The sequence below is a fragment of the Mercenaria mercenaria genome, chromosome 3, assembly GCF_021730395.1.
Source record: "Mercenaria mercenaria strain notata chromosome 3, MADL_Memer_1, whole genome shotgun sequence".
Taxonomy (NCBI): domain Eukaryota; kingdom Metazoa; phylum Mollusca; class Bivalvia; order Venerida; family Veneridae; genus Mercenaria; species Mercenaria mercenaria.
The window spans coordinates 62,999,270-63,019,592 of NC_069363.1; the positions used below are offsets into that span (position 1 = coordinate 62,999,270).

At 33.7% G+C, this 20,323-nt stretch overlaps 1 protein-coding gene across 2 annotated transcripts in view; it reads left to right on the top strand.

Moving 5' to 3' along the window:
* Positions 1–607: 607 nt before the first annotated feature.
* The window catches only part of LOC128555669 (otoferlin-like), a 107,614-nt gene continuing 87,898 nt past the window's right edge, over positions 608–20,323 (top strand). The window contains exon 1 of one of the 2 annotated variants that reach the window (XM_053538731.1): positions 608–1,305. In XM_053538731.1, coding sequence (XP_053394706.1) covers positions 1,227–1,305 — 79 coding nt within the window. In that variant the 5' untranslated portion in view covers positions 608–1,226. Of the gene's footprint in view, positions 1,306–16,553; positions 17,689–20,323 lie in introns of those variants that run through there. The other variant, XM_053538730.1, reaches the window with a different exon arrangement.

Here is a 20,323-nt window from a genome sequence, read left to right on the forward strand (position 1 = left end):
GGGCAGATTTTTTTTTTTCAATACTGGTGACCTAATTGACTTTTATTGCATATTTTTGTTTCTTAAATGATTGTTCTTCAGTATCCAGAGTTTTAAGAAATTCCGTTATTGGGAAATATTTCGCCCATCTCACATACAGAAACTCCAGTGAACACCTATAAAAAAAAATTTTTTTCTTAAAAAATTTTGGATGATTGCAACACTTATTAGGGGTTGGAGCATTAATATGGTTTGCCAGTAAAGTAATATTCTGCATGTCAAGATATGTAGTTGTTATATGCCCGGGAATGTTTCAGATAAACAGAAGCCATTTCTGAATGCATGGATAATAAAATGCAGACTAGAGATGAGAATGGTAATGCACACAGCGGAAGATATACAATTATGGTACAATATCAAACAATGACTATTGATTTGTGGAAAAAAATTGGTTAGAATGGGCAATGAGATAATGGAAGTGCTTTCCACACTTTTATTATTGTTGCAACAGTTGACAATAGCACACGCAACAGTTGACCATAGTGCACTTTTGTACACTGTTGTTTTTTTGTGCAATTAATTGGTCCAGTTGACAATTGAACTTATTAATTACAAGATATCTGGTTTTAATCCATATCACTCTTGCCGTTATTATTGACTAGTAACTTTTAACGGCTGTATTGCTTAGCTTATTGAAAAACTAGAGTGTTTCGTGTCCATATTGATACACTTGCCGAAGGAATTAACTTGTTTTATTGGCGCTTTCTGTTTCTCCTGGATGCTTTCAGGAGAAACACGATTTTACGGAATTCTATAGATGATTGTTATAGAAGATACACGTAATTTGTTCGCTGATGAGAACTTACTTAATGTAAATGTCATCGAAAAAGGAACTAGAATCAAAATGTGAATGCTTTGTCTGTGCTTTTATATAAATGAGAAACATAAATATCAAAATAGCAACTTACGAAATTGCAATTAGTTGGATTAGAATTCATATACAGTATCATCAAAATCACAAGAGGTAGAACTTATAGTAAAAATCACAAGAGGTAGAACTTGGAAGAAAAAAAATGTTTACAAACTTCCAATAGTGATTTAGTAACAATTTAAACATTGTGTAATGTTAAAAACTGAAAATGTGTTGAAAAAGATATATTGAAACAGTTGATGAATTTATTTTGAACATGGTTTATAGGGACATCGAAGAAGTGGAATATAAATGATATTTGGATATAAATGTAGAAATGGCATTAATTCTTCATTTGAAATATGCAGAAAATTTACCTGGCAAGGCAGAGCGACTGGCCAAGGTGTCTTTCAGAGGTATGATTTTTTGTTAGTGTATTATGTAAAAAGTAATAATTATGCAGAAAATCTAGATAGTACTTAAAAGAATTTCTCCAAAAAAAAAAAATTGGTTCTGTTGGAGTGCTGCCACCTTTTATACCTACAGAACTAAAACTAAAGCTAGAGTGCTAAAACTTAGAAATTAAATGTAGTATATCTAGTATGACTAATGATTAAAATAAATTAAATCCTTAAGAATTCTTTTTTGCGAAAAAGTGCCTTAAAAAACTATATAGAGAACAGTTACTGTTTGTAGAAAAGCTCTTAAAAGTTATTTCTATAGAATTAATGAAAGTTTGTCATTTTTTGATAAAAGTAAATTTGGTGAAAATGATCTGAACAAAAAAGAAACTTGTGTCGAAAAGGAAATCAAGTAGCTCATTTAGAAGAGATGTATTCTGTAAGGTTCGAATTGTTTGGAAATAGTGTTATTTGCGTGTGAAACTTTTTAATCTGGTGTAACAATAAGATTGTTGAAATGGGAATTCTGCATTCAGCTGCAGAAGAAAAGCATGAGAAAGAGCAAGAGAATCAGCTGTATTTAATGGTTTAAATTACAAAAGCTGGGATCTGCATCAGCTGAGTGGTTTAAGCCACCTGCTTTGAATCATCTGTCCTTTGCTTGTGTGGATTTGAGACCTGACTTGCTGGTATTGAGCAGTTAGCTGGGTGTTTACCTAAAACTGCAAACCTGAAATAATTTCTACCTGTAACTATTGGAGCCATTTCATTATCTGTGCACTTCGTTTTGTACCCAAATTTCATTTAAAAGCATTTTATGATATTAGTTATATTTATTGACATAAAAAATTCATTTCATGATATAATTGATTATTTTGATCTCGATAACTGCATTAATTTAAAGATATCACAAAATGGTTTTTAGACATAATATCTATAATTCAGTTATTTGAATTTTTCAAAAACAGTTTTTTATGATATCCTCCTTTTAACTTAGTGATACCTTTATTTCTATTTTATTGTTTTGAATGTTAAAAAATGAATTTAGAATATCATTAGATAGAATCAAAATTATGTCAAGATATGTTATGTTAAAACAGAATCTATTGAATGATATTATTAAGTGAATTTTACAGATAATGACAATCATTATTCATATTCTACCATTAAATTTAATGTAAATCATATTTAGAGATATCCAGTATTCTATTTTGTGATATATTAAATTCATTTTCTGACATCTTTTAGATGTTTAATGATGTCAGAAAATACATTTAATGATATCTTAAATTATCATTAAATACATTATGTTTTAAGATATCACTAATGCAGTTGATTATACCATAAATAGAGTTAAGAATAAGGCAAACTGAATTTAAAATACCACAAAATAGTGAATAAGTTTGTAAATGGCAGCCAGTAGATAGCTACTGACAATGAAGAAATTTTGAAAAGCCTTCTTGTGAAACAAATGTGTACAGCTGTCTGACGACAAAGTTAGAAATTATTATTCCACTATTCCAGGGAGCTGTGTCAAACAAAACTATTGCAGATATGTCAAAAAGTTAAGGACAAATTCTGGATGTGAAACAATTTGTTGATAAAATCCATATTTAGGAGACACACATCTATAAAGTCTGGTCCCTGGGGACCTAAATGGTATTGATTATTTTTTTCCTAGATTAATAATGAATGTCAACTTTTAATTAGTATTGATATAGAACTTTCAGTCTTTGTTTATTTGATATTTAAAAAATTCATGATGTCTGCTGATATTGCCAGTAGATTATTATTCACTGGTTTGCAGCAAACTTTATTGACTGAAATATCAGATGGTCTTTAACTCCTGACAAATTAATAATCTTTTGTGTATTATTAAGATGACATTCCTGGAAACTCTTTTATGAGTAGTTATTTCAAAACATCAGAACATGAAACTTTCTCAGGGAAAGTTTGTTCTTTTCAAAATTTTATCATTGATTACTTATAATGTTAATGCTATCCCTCTAACAGAAAAACTGCCTTAAGGTGTTAAATGGTTTCGATGAGGAAAAAAATTTTTTTTTGTGATTTTTATGTCCCCTGAACTTCTTTTTTGAAGAGCTATCAGTATAGTTAGATGATCCAGCATCTTTAGTCTACTGTCCTATTTCAACATTTTTAGCTCAACTATACAAAGTATATGCAGACCTATCCTACTCACCCCGGCGTCGGCATCTTTCCACGTCCCCACCTTGGTTAAAGTTTTTTTACACTTTCTCTTTATTCTCCTTATCTCTGTAATTACTTGATGGATTTGCTTTAAACTTATAATAGTTATTCCTCATCATCACCCACATCATCTGGCATAAGAGCCATAACTCTCACACCAATATTTCGTGAATTATCCCCCCCCCCCCACTTTTTACTTAGAATTTCAGGTTAAAATTTTGGTGCACTTTCACTCTATCTCAGTTATTACTTTATGGATTTGATTCAGATTGAAAAAAAAAAATTTAAACAACTTCTTCTCATGAACTACTTGAAAGGTCTTCGCTGAACTTGTTTTGTAGCTTGATTGGATGAACGTGTCTTAATTTCATTTAAATGTTTTGCTCGACTGCTGGTAGGGGCTGCCAGAGCTAAAAAATCCTTAAGCAACTTCTCATGAATTTGATGGACTAAACTTTCTCTTAAGCAACCTAAATGGTTTGACCTCAAGTTTTATTTCATGGTTACACAATGTTAGGGCCATCACAGCAAAAAATAGGAAAAGCTTTAATGAGCTGCATATACTTAGGTAGAGTGCAACTGGCTGATCAATGATGGCACAGATTTCTTTTTAAACTCTGGTTGTTAATGCTTTATATAAGGACTCACTTGAAATAATTGCGTGAAAAGGAGGACAATTCTTTATGTTGTTGTTTTTTTGGTCTAAATTTCTACCCTATTAGTTTCCCCTCAACTAATGCATTGAATAGAAAAATATTCAGTTAAATAGGCAATTTTTCTCATAAAAAAGTGAAAAACAGATTAAAAAGATGGATGCCTGCAACTTTTAGAATTGATCATGTTGTGGGGCTTGGGGTTGCTGGAACTGCTTTCTTTGTATATTTGTACATTCTTTATTTGTTGCTTGAGTTCAGACAGTAACAGTTCTCTATTGAATGACTGTGGAAAATGGATGATTTTAGACTGGTCACACTGTTAACTTACAGCAATTAACATTAGTGAACAACTTGCAGAACTTCCACACATACAATATTTGATAACTTTCATACATACAATATTTGATAACTTCCAAACATACAATATTTGATAACTTCCAAACATAAAATAGTTGATAGATAAAAAGTGTTTATAAGACAGAATCATTTTGGATTAGTTTTCAGTTTCATATGGTAGATACAACAAAAATGCAGTACCTATGTTCATTAAAGTCTTAAATCTGTAACTAATATGCAGAATTTTCTTTTTGTCCTGCCATAATGCACATATTGTGATGAAACAATTTTCATTTGTGTGAAATTTCTTTTCACAAAGTTATTGCAAATGGAATATTTGTCATTCTTAAAGACCCACCACAGAATTTGTATTTCTATGATGGTAATTATACGTGATTTGCATGAAAAGGTTGAGAAAATCTTGTAACAAATTGATAATGATATAAATTAGGCCAGGACAATGTGTTTAACGTCTAAATATTCCATTGAATGCATGTAGCAGCATGCTCAGTATTTAAAGTATAAGTTGAGTTTAGATGACACTTAGTTTCTACACAAGGTAAGATTGATATATATATATATATATATATATATATATATATATATATATATATATATATGTTTTCAAAACTACTGAAAACAGATTGGCTAAGTAAGTTTGCAGATGAACTTGTAAAAACTTATTAATTCAAGGATGACATAAATTATCCAACTGTCATCTTGTAATATGGCTGCATTTTACCAGTATTATCAGAATGATTACACAAAGTTCATGTGGGAGGAAAAAGTAGGTCACTAAGTTGTGATGGGTCTTTAAGAGTCTAAGTTTCAGACTTAAAATATTGATGATTATCGTTCCGTTATTTTAGATGATGTCAAGTTATATATGATATAACCTCTGTAATCTTGTGCACAGTACTTAGTAAATATTGTATCAATAATATAGATCCCTAGTGTCTCATGTAATAGTACAGCCATACAATGTTTACAATAACCTATTGCTATGATTTATTTATTCATAATTTGAATGTAATGGAAGTCAGAACAGTTTATACATCTAGAAATTATTTTCCGTTAATACAGAAGCTTATAAAAACTGTATTGTTATTTCACATTGATTTTTTTGAAAGAGAGTACAACATTTTAATTGCACTGCTTTATAGCATTGAACAGGTAAACCTTTAAGGAAGTGTACTGGAAGGGATGCATAAGGTCATTTATCTGGAAAGCCTAGAATTATGGCTTGTAGTACTTATACAGGTAGCATAAGAAATTTTGCACTTGGGGATTTATGTTTGGGATTTCACTTAAACAGACAAAAGTTATGGCACTTGACTTAGTAAAAATTTTGCGTAAAGGGCCTAAAAAAGTATTTGACCTGAAGTCATTAAACCTTATAGAAATGTTTCAGCATGTGGAGTTGTGCACCTTAGGGGTTTTGTTTGGGATTTCTCTCACCCTGACCATTTGGACCATTTTCACCTGAGTTATAGCCGAATAACTAATTTCTCACTGAAAAATGCAGGTACAGCTAGGGGGCACTCTTTGCAACAATAAAAGATGGGATTTATGCCAAAATACCTGGCTTGTTCTAGGGGCTCATCCTTATTAATAGAGGCCTTTGTGGCCCAGTGCTTAAGGTTGCTGACTTCAAATCACTTGCCCCTCGCCAGTGTGGGTTCAAGCCCTCGGGGCATTGAATTCATCTTGCGAGGAAGCCATCCAGCTGACTTAAGGAAGGTCAGTGGCTCTACTCAAGTTCTCACTTGTGATGAAATATTGCAAGGAGGGGCACCTGGGGTCTTATTCGACCATCTAAAGCTGGAATGTGCTGTATGACCTATAATTTTGTCGGTGCAAGGTTAAACCCAATTAATCATCCATATTTATTATGTATACCCAGAGAAGCTTTAACACAAACTGTTCCAGAATCTGGATAAACCAGTGGGTGTGTTGGCTTATACAGAATACTTTGAAATAAACTAAAGCTTACTTACGACAATTTCTCAGAAGCAGCTTATCAGAAAAATTTCTGAAACGCTCATTGTTGCTTCAGTAAAAAAAGCTCTCACTTTGGGGGAAGCAATAAAATGACATATTGTTAATTAATTTGGTCTGGAAATTAGTTCATGCGAACATTCTTGGGGGCTAAAAGAAGTAATGATGTGTTAATTATTGATTTTATAGGGAGCTTTAAAATGTTGCCTTATTCCCATAAACTGACTTGATAACATCCTTACTGTCACATCAAATGCTTTAGTTGTTTAAAGTCAAAGCAAATGTTAATCTAGTCTGTTTAATATGGTCAACATGCAATGTCTGGTTAAAATAATTACAAGGTGCCCGAATAGCAAATCATGTAACAGACTTACCTAGAAATAGAACTCATTGGAACAATGGTATTAATGAAAGCGTAGAATGGCATTTTCAAAAGCTTTTTAACATGCACTGAAAGCTTTTCAACGTGCACACACAGGGACATCTAAATCCTAGTTTCACAAAAATGTTCCTTTGGTTACCCTCTACCAGAATTGTTCAATCCAGCTGTGAGACTCCGATGAGCAAACTGTGGCCATTATGGCCCTTTTTTTTTTAATTTGTCAAAAGAAGTAATAATCATATGCCATGAGAAAATGCTTGTTTACTATTTGATTACTTTTATTCTTTCCATGTACATCTTTAGTTTCCCACCTCTTAGCATTGTATGATACTTTGTCTGAAGGAATGTGAAGAATGGCAAAGACTTCTGCAATGTTTGTAGTAGTACAAAGCTATTTAAGCCCACCCACTTAGCTCAATAGACAGTTCCACGTGGTCTGTTGTGTAAACTAGGTCAATCGTATTTTATGTAAACATTAATGATTGACAGTTTTGGATCCGTCCATAGGGAGAGCGCAATTCTATGCATAGCAGGGTTGTGAGTTCGATCCCCAGATGGGGCGTATGTTCTCCGTGACAATTTGATAAAAGACATTGTGTCAGAAATCATTTATCCTCCACCTCTGATTCATGTGGGGAAGTTGGCTGTTACTTGTGAAGAACAGGTTTGTACTGGTACCGAATCCAGGAATGCCGGTTAGGTTAACTGCCCACCATTACATAACTGAAATACTGTTCAAAAACTGTTAAAACAAACAAAGCTATTTAAACATTAGTAAATCTTTCCTTTCTCTTGACAATTCGTGATATTCTTGCAGCCTGTGTTGGATTTGACAAATACTTTATGATCTTATATCGTGCTGCAGGTCGAATGTATCAAATATGAAAGCTTTTAGCAACAATTTTAATGGATATTCAGTAGATATTTTCAATTCTTTGAAGATTTACTGCGGTAAAATTTTTACATCAAAACCTTAATCACATGGCTATTTAGAGAGAGGGTGCTCACAACCCTCGAAAATAAATGCATGTTACATCTGTTAATTATTTACTTAAAGTAATAAAATCCACCAGAATCCATTGTATTAGTGAAAAATGGCTTCAGGGAGGGGAGGTCCCCTTTCAAGACTCTTCACACACTCCTCTTTCCAGAAAGCAGGTGATGGTCCTGATTCAGTCCATGGTAGTCCATGTGGCCTTTGGGCAAGTAAAACCTAGTGATTCCTTGCATATGTTGACACACAAAAAAACCTAAATACAGTCAAATTTCGTTTACTCGAACTCGGATAATTTGTACACCGCCCTTCTCTTGAACTCGTCATCAGGTCCCGGAAAAATTCCTGTATAATGAATTTTGTCCGATAACTCCAACAACTGATCACAAATTATGCTGGTCCCGTCAAGTTCAAGTTAACAAAGTTCGACTGTATATTTTAAAAAAGTTTTTTTTTGTTAAGCCTATGTTTCAGTTGATGTATTACTAATTAATATGCAGTCTGAAAATAGTTAACATGAACATTTTTTGAGCATGAAAGAAGTACTTAACCTTTAGCCTGCTAAATTTCTATAATGGACTGGTCCATCATTCAATTTGGGCAATACCATTTATTATTTGAAGGGGTTTTCACTGAAAATTTACTGACTGAATAGCGAACAGTGCAGACCATGATCAGCCTGCACAGATGTGGTCGCAAAGGCAGAATCACTTGCCGGCAGCAGGCTAAAGGTTAAAGCATATTCCCTTTGATTTTGATATTGATTTGATTGAAAAGTTTCATGGGAGTTTTATCTATTACTTTTACACTGTCTTATAGTGGTTCTAAGTCAAAGCAGAATGTTAATGACTTTACTCTGTTTAATTTGGACAACATGCGATATCTGGTAAAAATGATTTCAACTGCAATCACAGAAGATTAATACCTGCCTCATTCTTTGCCATTTTCATCTAGTAAGAATTTATAACCGGGTCCATTTTTCTCAGGGAAATTAGCTACTATTAAACAAGTGGTAATGTTATAATATTCTTTTATTCCATTCTAAATAATAATGTTATATCACTTTTCAATAATTCCAATTTATCAATTCATAGTACATAATAATTTATTATTCTCAAAGTTTCCAAAGTATTTCCTGCCTAAAATATTAAAATATCAATTTTGACTAATTTTGACTTTCCGGTGCCTAAAACAAAAACCTAAATCTAACTCAAATTCCAAACTGACCTCTTTCAACTTTCCCTCCAAACTCTGCAACATATTCATTCACGCCCACTTCATACTTCAACCAATCATATCACACATACCTCATACTTCAACCAATCATATCACACATGCATACATTAAAACCTGACCAGTACTTGTCTACTCCAGTGGCTTATTACTTTCTGATACTAAATAACACTTACTAATTAAGTTATTATCATATCAAATTCTGTCTGGAATATCTTTTGAAGTAGTAGACCAAATCAAATGCACATATGTTTAGCTATAATTATTTCTAGATAAGTAATAAACTGTAGAAAGGTAAGGACACTCTGATAAAATAATGACTTAATGTTATTTTAATGATTTTCATAATAAAAAATATATCTAAAATATAGAACTGGTCACAAATTAAGTAGTTTCATTCAGTTAAATAGTCCTACTGTTAAAGAAATTCATCCGCAGTGATAATTATAGCCTTAAATCTCATAATCTCTCAGTGATAAAATGCATACACTAAAGGACCTTAAAAAGGTTTCCTGCATATTGCGGCCTTGGCAGAACACTGATATGGTCCCTTTCTTTATGTGTTTACAAAACTGTATATAATGTCTTTAGCTTGATTTACTGGTAAAATAAAATCTGACAAGCAGTATTTACCACACACATAGGGATGTTGGTCACATGAAGATATCATTTTCAATGATGGCAAATAATACAGTCAGTAGGTCTGGAAATCCATGTAATTTTGCTCACGAATCCTTTACTGTAGAAATCATCTCTTTGTGCGACTCAGCCCCAGTAGGGAGAGTGCAGATCTACGGATCGCGGGGTGTGTGAGTTCGATCCCCGGGCCAGACATATGTTCTTCTTGACGATTTGATAAAAGACATTATGTCTGAAATCATTCATCCTCCGCCTTTGATTCAAGTGGTGAAGTTTGCAGTTACTTGCAGAGAACAGGTTTATACTGGTACAGAATCCAGAAACACTTGTTAGGTTAACTGTTCGCTGTTACGTAACTGAAATACTGTTGGAAAAAGGGCATTAAACCCGAAACAAAAAAACAACTTTGTACGACTAAAAACAGCTTTAGGCGTGTACTATGTCACTTCCATACTAGTCGATACAAATAATTATGTAACAGTATTACTTTATTTGAGACATGTACCACTGAATTTGACATGTTTTTGCTATTTGTAAAGTTATCATAGAATATATACTTGTACACTGGTCATTTTAACTTTTGTTGTTGAACTAATTCCAACATGAACTTTTTGGTGTGGAATAAGTAGTTTGTGAGAAAATGAAACGCAGCAAAATGTCCTCAAAAATATCATGGCACATTTCTTAGGCAAAAAGTATTTATTGAATTTATACTTATGCTAAGCTATCTTGGTTGGGCAAACAGGATAGGAAAATCAAAGTTTAAAAATACTTCCAGTGAAAAACTGATGTGTATTAAGAACTCCGTGAACACAAATAAGTGTAAATGATCAATTGGTTAAGTTTGAACAAAATGTGATTAACCACCTTTAACAATCAACTGTTATAACATGTCGCAGTGGATCTTAACTCACCAGTCAACTATTGTAACATGTTACAGTGGATCTCAACTCACCAGTCAACTATTGTAACATGTTGCAGTGGATCTCAACTCACCAGTCAGCTATTGTAACTTCAGGGATCCAATTTAACTTTTTTTTCCACTAGCAAATTTTTGCTAGTGGCATATTTTTCCACTAGCAAAATGATGGGTTCCACTAGCAGTTATTTAAAAGCTGTTTATAAGTTGTTTTGTTGTTGTTTGCTTTCATATAAAAGTTCACGGTCCGGACAGGCTGAGGACTTTCTGGTTTTTTAAGTACAATACGAACCAGTGAACTCAATGATTCTTTGAACATTTGGCCGGATGTAGATTTCTGATAATTACTATTGTATAAAGCGACAAGCGTCTACAAGCAGTCATGTGATTATCGGTAAATAAAGTGTTCCAAAGGAGTTTTAAAAGAGAAAAGGACAGTTTGAGCGAATTCCCTAATTTTTGAACGTGATTGCAAAAACATTCGAGTGCCATGATTTTCTACTTGCATTTTTTTTATTCTTACTCGAATTTTGCGAGTTAGCGACTGCTATGTTCGATCCCTGAACATGTTACAGTGAATCTCAACTCACCAGTCAACTGTTGTAACATGTTACAGTTGATCTCAACTCACCAGTCAACTATTGTAACATGTCGCTGTGGATCTCAACTCTCCAGTCAACTATTGTAACATGTTACAGTAGATCTCAACTCACCAGTCAACTGTTGTAACATGTTACAGAGGATCTCAACTCCCCATTCAACTGTTGTAACATGTTACAGAGGATATCAACTCCCCATTCAACTGTTATTGTAGTAGATATCAATTAGCCAATCAACTGTTGTTACATGTTGCGGTAGATATCAACTCGCAAATCAACTGTTGTTGCAGTGGATGTCACATGTTGAAGTGGATACCAGCTGGCAAATCAACTGTTGTTGCAGTGGATATCAATTTGCCAGTCAACTGTTGTTACATGTTGCAATGGATATCAACTCACCAATTAAATGTTGTTGCGGTGGATATCAGTTTGCCAATCAATTGTTGTAACAGTGCCAATCAACTGTTGTAACATGTCGCAATGGATATCAACTCATCATTCAACTGTTGTTACAAATTGCAGTGGATTTCACTTCGCCAATCAACTGTTGTTACAGTGGATATCAGTTTGCCAATCAATTGTTGTAACAGTGGATATCAGTTTGCCAATCAACTGTTGTAACATGTTGCATTGGATGTCAACTCACCCATTCAACTGGTGTTACATATTACAGTGGATATCAACTCACTATTCAACTGTTGCTGCATTGGATATCAATTCACCAGTCATCTGTTGTTACATGTTGCAGTGGATATCAACTCACCAGTTAACTCTTATTACATGTTGCAGTGGATATCAACCCGCCAATCTTAAGGTCGCTGACTTCAAATCACTTGCCCCTCATTGATGTGGGTTCGAGCCTCACTTGGGGCGTTGAATTCTTTATGTGAGGAAGCCATCCAGCTGGCTTATGGAAGGTCGGTGGTTCTACCCAGGTGCCCGCTCGTGATGAAATAATGCGTGGAGGGGCAGCTGGGGTCTTCCTCCACCATTAAAGCTGGAAAGTCACCATATGACCTATCATGTGTCGGTGCGACGTTAAATCCAACCAAAAAAAAAAAAAAAAAATCAGCTCCCCAATCAACTGTTGTTACATGTTGCAGTGGATATCAACTCACCAATCAACTGTTGTTACATGTTGCAGTGGATATCAACTCACCATTTAGCTCTTATTACATGTTGCTGTGAATATCAACTCCCCATTCAACTGTTATTACATGTTACAGTGAATATTAACCCTCCGATTAACTGTTATTACATTCTGCAATGAATATCAACCCGCCAATCTGAAAATTAGCATCAGTTTTTCAAACTTACTGTTAACTTTCATTCTTGTAAAGATAGGCATAAAGATACTATTTTGTCAAAACCTTTTGTTGTCACAAAATTTATACTATCAGAGTGCCATATGTGACAACTCTTTGCAAAAGTTTTTGATAATGTTAGCATAGCTTGTTTCAAAGATCTGCAGAATGAAAATCATCTTACCACTATCTGATTGGAAATCAGGGTAAAAGGGCATCACCCCTTTTTTTAACCAGGTTTTCAACGAAAACCTGAGTTATTAGATTGGGGTAGATGTCGGTAGGGCGGGCGGCGGCGGCGTCCAACTGGTGTTTCCGGTCAATAACTTTTGTTTCGGTAAAGATATTTGAATAAAACTTGGTACGTATGTAGCTTATATCAAGACAAAGGCTGGGATTGATTTTGGGGTTTCTGGGGTCAAGGTCAAGGTCACTGTTACTTTAAATAGAAAAAGGGTTTCCGGTCAATAACTTTTGTTTCGGTAAAGATATTTGAATAAAACTTGGTATGTATGTAGCTTATATCAAGACAAAGACTGGGATTGATTTTGGGGTTTCTGGGGTCAAGGTCAAGGTCACTGTTACTTAAAATAGAAAAAGTGTTTCCAGTCAATAACTTAACTTAGGAATGAGCTATCATGATGAAACTTGGTGTATAGAAAACTTATATAAAGTTGTAGCTTGGGATTGATTTTGGGGTTTCTGGGATCAAGGTCAAGGTCATTGTTACTAAAAATAGGGTTAAGGTTAGGTTAGGGTTAGGGTTAGCATATCTTCTACATGCATGGAGGGATTTTGATGAAAGTTGGCACAATTGTTCACCATCATGAGATAGAGTGTCATGCGCAAGAAGCAGGTCCCTAGGTCTAAGGTCAAGGTCACACGTAGAGGTCAAAGGATACAACAATGAAAACTTTGTCCGGAGCATATCTTCTTCATGCATAGAGGGATTTTGATGTTACTTGGCACAATTATACACCATCATGAGACGAAGTGTCTTGCGCAGTTCCCTTTCTTTAGAATTACTTCCCTTTGTTGTTACTATAAATAGCTTATATTGTAACTTTTTCATTACTAGACGTAGGGAAAAATCGAGACCACTTTTCTGTAGTACAACATGCATGTTACATCCTATTTTGAGGTGTATTTTGACCAATCTCTACCTGGTAAGGATTTCTGTGTGGACTTAAAAAAAAAATTTTGTATTTTTTTTTTTTTTTTTTTTTTTTCTTTTTTTTAAGATTAACTTCCCTTAGTTGTTACTATAAATGACTTATATTGTAACTTTTTTATAATTGACCGTAGGGTAAAACCAAGACCACTTTTCTGTGGTACAACATAGTTGTTACTTTCTAATTTTAGGTGTATTTTAAGGTATCTCTACCTGGTAAGGAGTTTTTTTGTGGACTTTGAAAAACAAAAGAATTACAATGATTACTAAACAACCACAAAATTAAAATTACATCTGCAAATACAGGTGCTAGAGTAAAGAAATTTGCTGTGACGGGCGTATATTGTGACATTCTGGCACTCTTGTTTATTCTTATGAAAAGTGTTGAAAACCTGGTTTCGTGGCATTGCCACGTTTCTTGTTTTTCATATATTTGATATTCAGAACCATCTGAATCTATGTATATCCAAATACAATTAAACTTTTGCCTGCTGGCGGCAAGTGATTCTGCTTTTGCGACCAGCGCAGACCAAGATCAGCCTGCACATCCTGGTCTGCACTGTTCGCTATTCAGTCAGTTAATTTTCATTGAACACCCCTTTTAATGATAAGTTGCACTGCCCAAATTGAATGATGGACCAGTACATTTCAGAGATTTAGCTGGGTAAAAGCTAAACCGAATATAATTTGCATGAATAGTGGGCATGCTTTATCTTGCACAGAATTTTTTTATCTTTGATCGACAAATTCTTTATAATCCATAGAATTATGGGGATGATCCTGTAAATCTGCAAATTTGCATCACTTCATGTCAAACACGCATTAAATCCCTTTGTTCTTTACAAACAGAACTGTTTGTAGAGAACAATTATTTAAAAAAGGAAATTGTAAATACCATTCAGGTTTTGTATAACAAGAGTAAAGAATTAAGATGTTCACGGCCCACTCAGAGTTTGTTAATTAAGATGAAGTCTTTGATTAAAACATCACCATTTCCTGTTGGAGATCCTGTCTCCAGATAAATGCATTAGCTGAGCTGTTCAATTTTCTTTCAAAGAACTCTTAGCTTGTACGATTTTAAAAAACATCTATGAGGTATTGTTGTCACTTCGGCGCCAGTGTTGATGTTGGCATTGGTTAAGATTTTTTGTTCAGGTCCATTTTGTTTTTATTTGTTCTTTATTGTAGGCTTAGGTGACTGTGTACCTAGAACCTCAGCATGCATGCAGAACATGCACTTTTTACCTTTAGGCATGAAAATAGCATGCATAATTACTTCAAAGGTCAGCACTTTGTAAAGAAAAATATGTAAAGATCAAATCAGTTAATGCCCTGTGGAAAGTTTAACATTTTTAGCTCGACTTTTTGAAGAAAAAGTAGAGCTATTGCACTCGCCCCGGTGTCGGCGTCAGCGTCGCTGTTGGTTAAAGTTTTTGATAAAGTCAAATATCTCTGTTACTATCAAAGCTATTGACTTGAAACTTAAAATAGTTATTTACTATCAAAGTCTACACCAGGAGAAACAATCCCCATAACTCTGTTTGAATTTTGACAGAATTATGCCCCTTTTTAACTTAGAATTTTTGGTTAAAGTTTTTGATAAAGTCAAATTTCTCTGTTACTATCAAACCCTTTGACTTGAAACTTCAGATATTTATCATTAAAGTCTACACCAGGAGAAACAATCCCCATAACTCTGATTTGAATTTTGACAGAATTATGCCCCTTTTTAACTTAGAGTTTTTTGTTAAATTTTTTGATAAAGTCAGTTATCTCTGTTACTATTAAAGCGTTTGACTTGAAACTCAAAATATATATTTGCTATCAAAGTATACACCAGGAGACACAATTCCCATACCTCTGGTTTGAATTTTGACAGAGTTGTGTCCCTTTTTAACTTGGATTTTTTTTACTGGCAAAGCTCTAATTCAGAGTCAAGCACGGAGAAAAGTCGAGCACGCTGTCTTATGAACAGCTCTTGTTTGTGTTGAAATTTGTCGGCAACAGACAATTAAAAAAAACACACAAAATTTTACAAAGTGAAATATGTTGAGAAAGCTATAGATGGAAACAGAACAATATCTGCTATCCACACAATTATATGTGTCAAATATGGTAAAAATATCTAGAAATACGAGAAAATCAAAGAAAACAATTTCAGGACTGTTAAGATGCATGACTGTGTTATTCTGTATAGCAGGTGACATTCATAGCTTACTTTTCCATTGCATTTATATTAAAAGGACAAGATTAGGATTAACAAATGGTGTTCATTCAACAATTTCACTGTAAAAACAGATTGTTTCCCTTGTGTATTATAAGGGCAAGTCTCTGTTGAATAAGTTTATATTGATCAACTCCAGATGTGATCAGTACTGTAAAATCAGAAATGTTTGCGAGGGTTTAATTTTCACTATATTTGTGAGGCCCTACATCTCGCAAAAATTAATCCTCACCATTTGTATAATTCAGATTCAAGTAGCACACCATTTTTACAATTTCGCAAATATTAAACATCGGGGAACATACTCGAAATTTCAAATTTGCAAAATTTTGACCCAGTGGAAATACGTGCTTTTACCATACATGAAATCTCTTTTCTTCATGTGTATCAGTAATATGTCCAAACTTTCTTTTTTTTACTTTCCTTATTTGATTTTTAAAAAAAATTTTGTCACAAATTTATTTTCAATAGACACAAGATAATTGAGTTCATTTAAGTTTTCACAATAGGTATTTGGTGGGGGTGTTTAAAAGCTATATTTAGATAGCCGCTGGTATACAATACCTATTGAAAACACATCATGAAATAGGTTGAAAAGATTATATATCAAATTTGTTTGGGTCTATTTTATGGGACAAATTTATTGTGAAAATCCAGATATTTTCGTTTGGTCATTAATAGTGAACCAAGGATGTAATACTTTATGTAAATTTATTTTTACATAAAACGGTTTCAAAATAATATGTTCTTAGCATTACGTACTGGTAGATAGGATCGTATGACAGGCATTATCATGACGTGAAACATGAAGATGAAACTTAAAGATAAACTTAAAATATGAATTTTAATGTGTTTTAAATTTTGAAATATTGTCAACAGTTTCTTATTCACTGGTTTAAGCATGTGAAATAAGAAAAATTTTATTTAGACTTGAATGCGTTATGAAGTTTGGATTATTTTGGGGTGTTGTGTAGGAAAACTTGTGATCAAATAGCGCAAAAGAAGAATATTGAAAGTAAATAAAAAATCAGAGGTGTTATCAAAATGTGAAATGATATTTCGGAGGAAGACGGAAAAGATTTAGTGATAGATTTATTATGTTTTCTGTCAACTGTGATAGAGAACTATACAGCTAAACAGATACTAAAAGATCTGTTATAATTACTAATTAATAACATTACTTATTGATTCCTTGTCATTTTCTTTATGGAGATATTAATTAGTCAGATATTCCAAGAAAGTATAGCCATGCTTGCGTTACGGTACCCGATTACATCAAAAGCAATAGTATTATTGAATATACCAGATTTTGGATGTATTTTTTAAAGAGATGGACTTAATTATTCTGCTACTTTGTAGTGCTTTTTAATGTAATCTGATCAAAATAGTTACTGATTCTTATTTGCCAGAAATTTACACACATTACTGATCAATTTATCCTTTTAGAACCCATTTTGCCAGTTAGTCAAAATTACTAAGTGATTTATCTGCAAGCATATTTCTTCAGTTGACATTGCTAATTGATCAATTATGAAGATGACTGTTCTGTTTAAAAACACCTTTCTGTGTGCATTACTAATTGATTTATCGTGAAAATTACTGATTAATTACCTACTACAACCAGAGACAATGAGCAAGATTGATACAAAACTGAAAAGTTTGATTTTACATCTAAAATATGGGGAGAATGTAATAAGGAAGAAGTCATATGTTGCCAAGTGTTCATTCAGAGGTAAGAACATTCTACTTGATATTTTGTATTAACTATGTCTGGTAAAAAGTCATACTGAAATGTCTAGTACCCTGAGGTTAAAACTGTATGCCCATAAAACAGATATAATTATGTCACAGCTACTTGGGGTTTGGCCTGGCTGTTGAGCATATATTTATTGAGTTCAGAATTGTAGTGTTCTGCATATGTCTGACATAAACTCCATTGGTCTAGCAGTCAAAAAGAACCGATCCAGTGATGGCATGTAAACTTACATTAATCAAAGCTTTCAGACAGAAAACTGATGGGGCATACCTAGTTTCAAGGTATAATAGCACAGTAATTCGATCACAAGGAACAGCAGTTAGGTCCTCTCTCAAATTTGTTTAAATGAGGGCAATTGGCCCCTTTTATGGGCTGCTAAATGTTAACATAGAAAAACCTGTACACAACTTCTTCTCATGAACCACTTGATGGATCTTAATCAAACCTGGTCTGTTGCATCTTTGTAAGATTCTCTCTCAGTTTTGTTCAAAGGGGCCTTAAGAGCTTAAAATAGAAAAACATTTAAATGACTTCTTCTCATGAACTGATTGATGGATCTCCATCAAACTTGGTATGTAGGATCATTTTAATGTCCTCCCTCAAACTTGTTCAAATGGGGGCACTTGACCCATTTTATGTTTTCGTATGCCAAACACATAATACCATTCATTATTCAGTGTGTCATATGGGTATTTAAGGTGAAATAGTCAAGGTCAGGTTAGAAACTTGGGGCCTGGTACTATGCCCCTCTTGTTTTAATGAGTTATTCCCTTATTATAGACATACACTATTACAACTACATCTGTACCTTTATACTCAACTTACTCAAATGAAACTTTGTATACATCGTCAACACGTATCACATTGATATGTTCATATTTTTTTGGAGTTCCATGTCCAGTTGTTATTTTCAGAGTTATGCCCCTTTTTAAACTTAATGATATTACAACTACATCTGTCGTCTGTATCTTGTGTACTTTGCAATTGTCAGTGAGTTAGTTTCTCAGTAACTACACATACTTTACACTTGTCTTTGCCAAACTATATTTCCAATAGTAGAATTTTAAGTTTGTTAACATGTCATTTTTGATAAAATTATCTCCCTTTTTATAGTTATACATTTTTTATACAAATTATATTTCAAGCTTCTGTTTCTCTTGTCTTTCTTAAATATATCTTTTAAGTGAAAGGGGGTGTACAGAAATGCTGTTGATACATCTGTATGTCCCCCACGGTCCCCTGTCATTACCCTGCCCCGTTCCCACTTGATAATTTATTACAACTACCATCACACAACTTGTCGCATGCAAATCCAGTCCCCTACCTCAAAGGTCTAGATCACACTTGGAGATGAAAGATTTTAAGTCATTTTTTTCTTGTCGCATGAATATTAGAATCACTTTGCACAAACTTTCACCATAAAAAGACGACATGTCATGTATGTCATGTCTAACTATCATAGCAGTCTTTAAATGCCCTGTGGTTCTGTAAAAAGTCTCCCAGTACTTTGAGTTTTGTTAAATTTTCTGGACTTAAGGCACATGGAGTACGCTCAGTTTTACTGTTATAGAATTAGGCTTAAGCTGGTGCTAGGGGGTTTGTGAGTGTTGTTGTATGCTTCGTTACCTCTCATAAACAGACTCAGTCAAACCAAATCTACTGTTATTTTGCTTTATTGTGCTTTATGCTGAGGAAGGATCTGCTTATAGATTTTATTAACTGTCGCAACTGCAGTCTTAAGTACTTTGTGGTGACTATATTCGATTTTACTATGAGATTGCATTTAAACCTGGGCTTAGGGGCATGAGACATGCACATTTAATGACCTCTATGAACTGACTCAAATCCAATATAGATCCCCATTCAACACATGCTCCTGTTAAACTTTTCAACTTTTATGCATTGTAATATTATTCTGTCAAGCATTTTCAGGGAGCATGTGTCATGCAATGTTGACATCATTCTTAGTCTGTCTACTCCCAGAAGGATTGTGATATTAATCAGTATAAATATGTGTTGCATTACACATAGATAGATAGATTATTTTATTTCCTCCAATTATGAAGAGTATGGCATACAAAAAAGGCGAACTCCTATGCAGTGATCTCCCTTACCGCTACGCTCTCATTGATCACTGCCAATGAGAGCGTAGCGGCAGGGGAGATCACTGCGTAGGAGTTTGACAAAAAAGTTCCACAGCTCTTTAACAATCATATAAATTAAGTCAAATATTAAATGCAACATTATTGAATAAATTACTATTTATTATTGTGAAACAGTCGTACATGTTTGATATATTGTAACAAAACAAACTGAATTTGATATTTCTAGTTATAAATCCTTTGATATAGATATAAATCAAATGGGGAAATATATATATTTATTTGCATTTACATTGCTACTGAAACTAAATACTCAAACATTGCTTTGTATTCCTGTTATAGATACTGTCACAGATGTTTTAACCTTTAGTGGTTTTGCTTTTGCGACCAGTGCAGACCAAGATCAGCATGTACCTCCGTGCAGACTGATCATGGTCTGCACTGTTCGCTATTCAGTCAGTAAATTTACAGTGAACGCCCCTTCGAATAATAAATGGGACTGCCCAAGT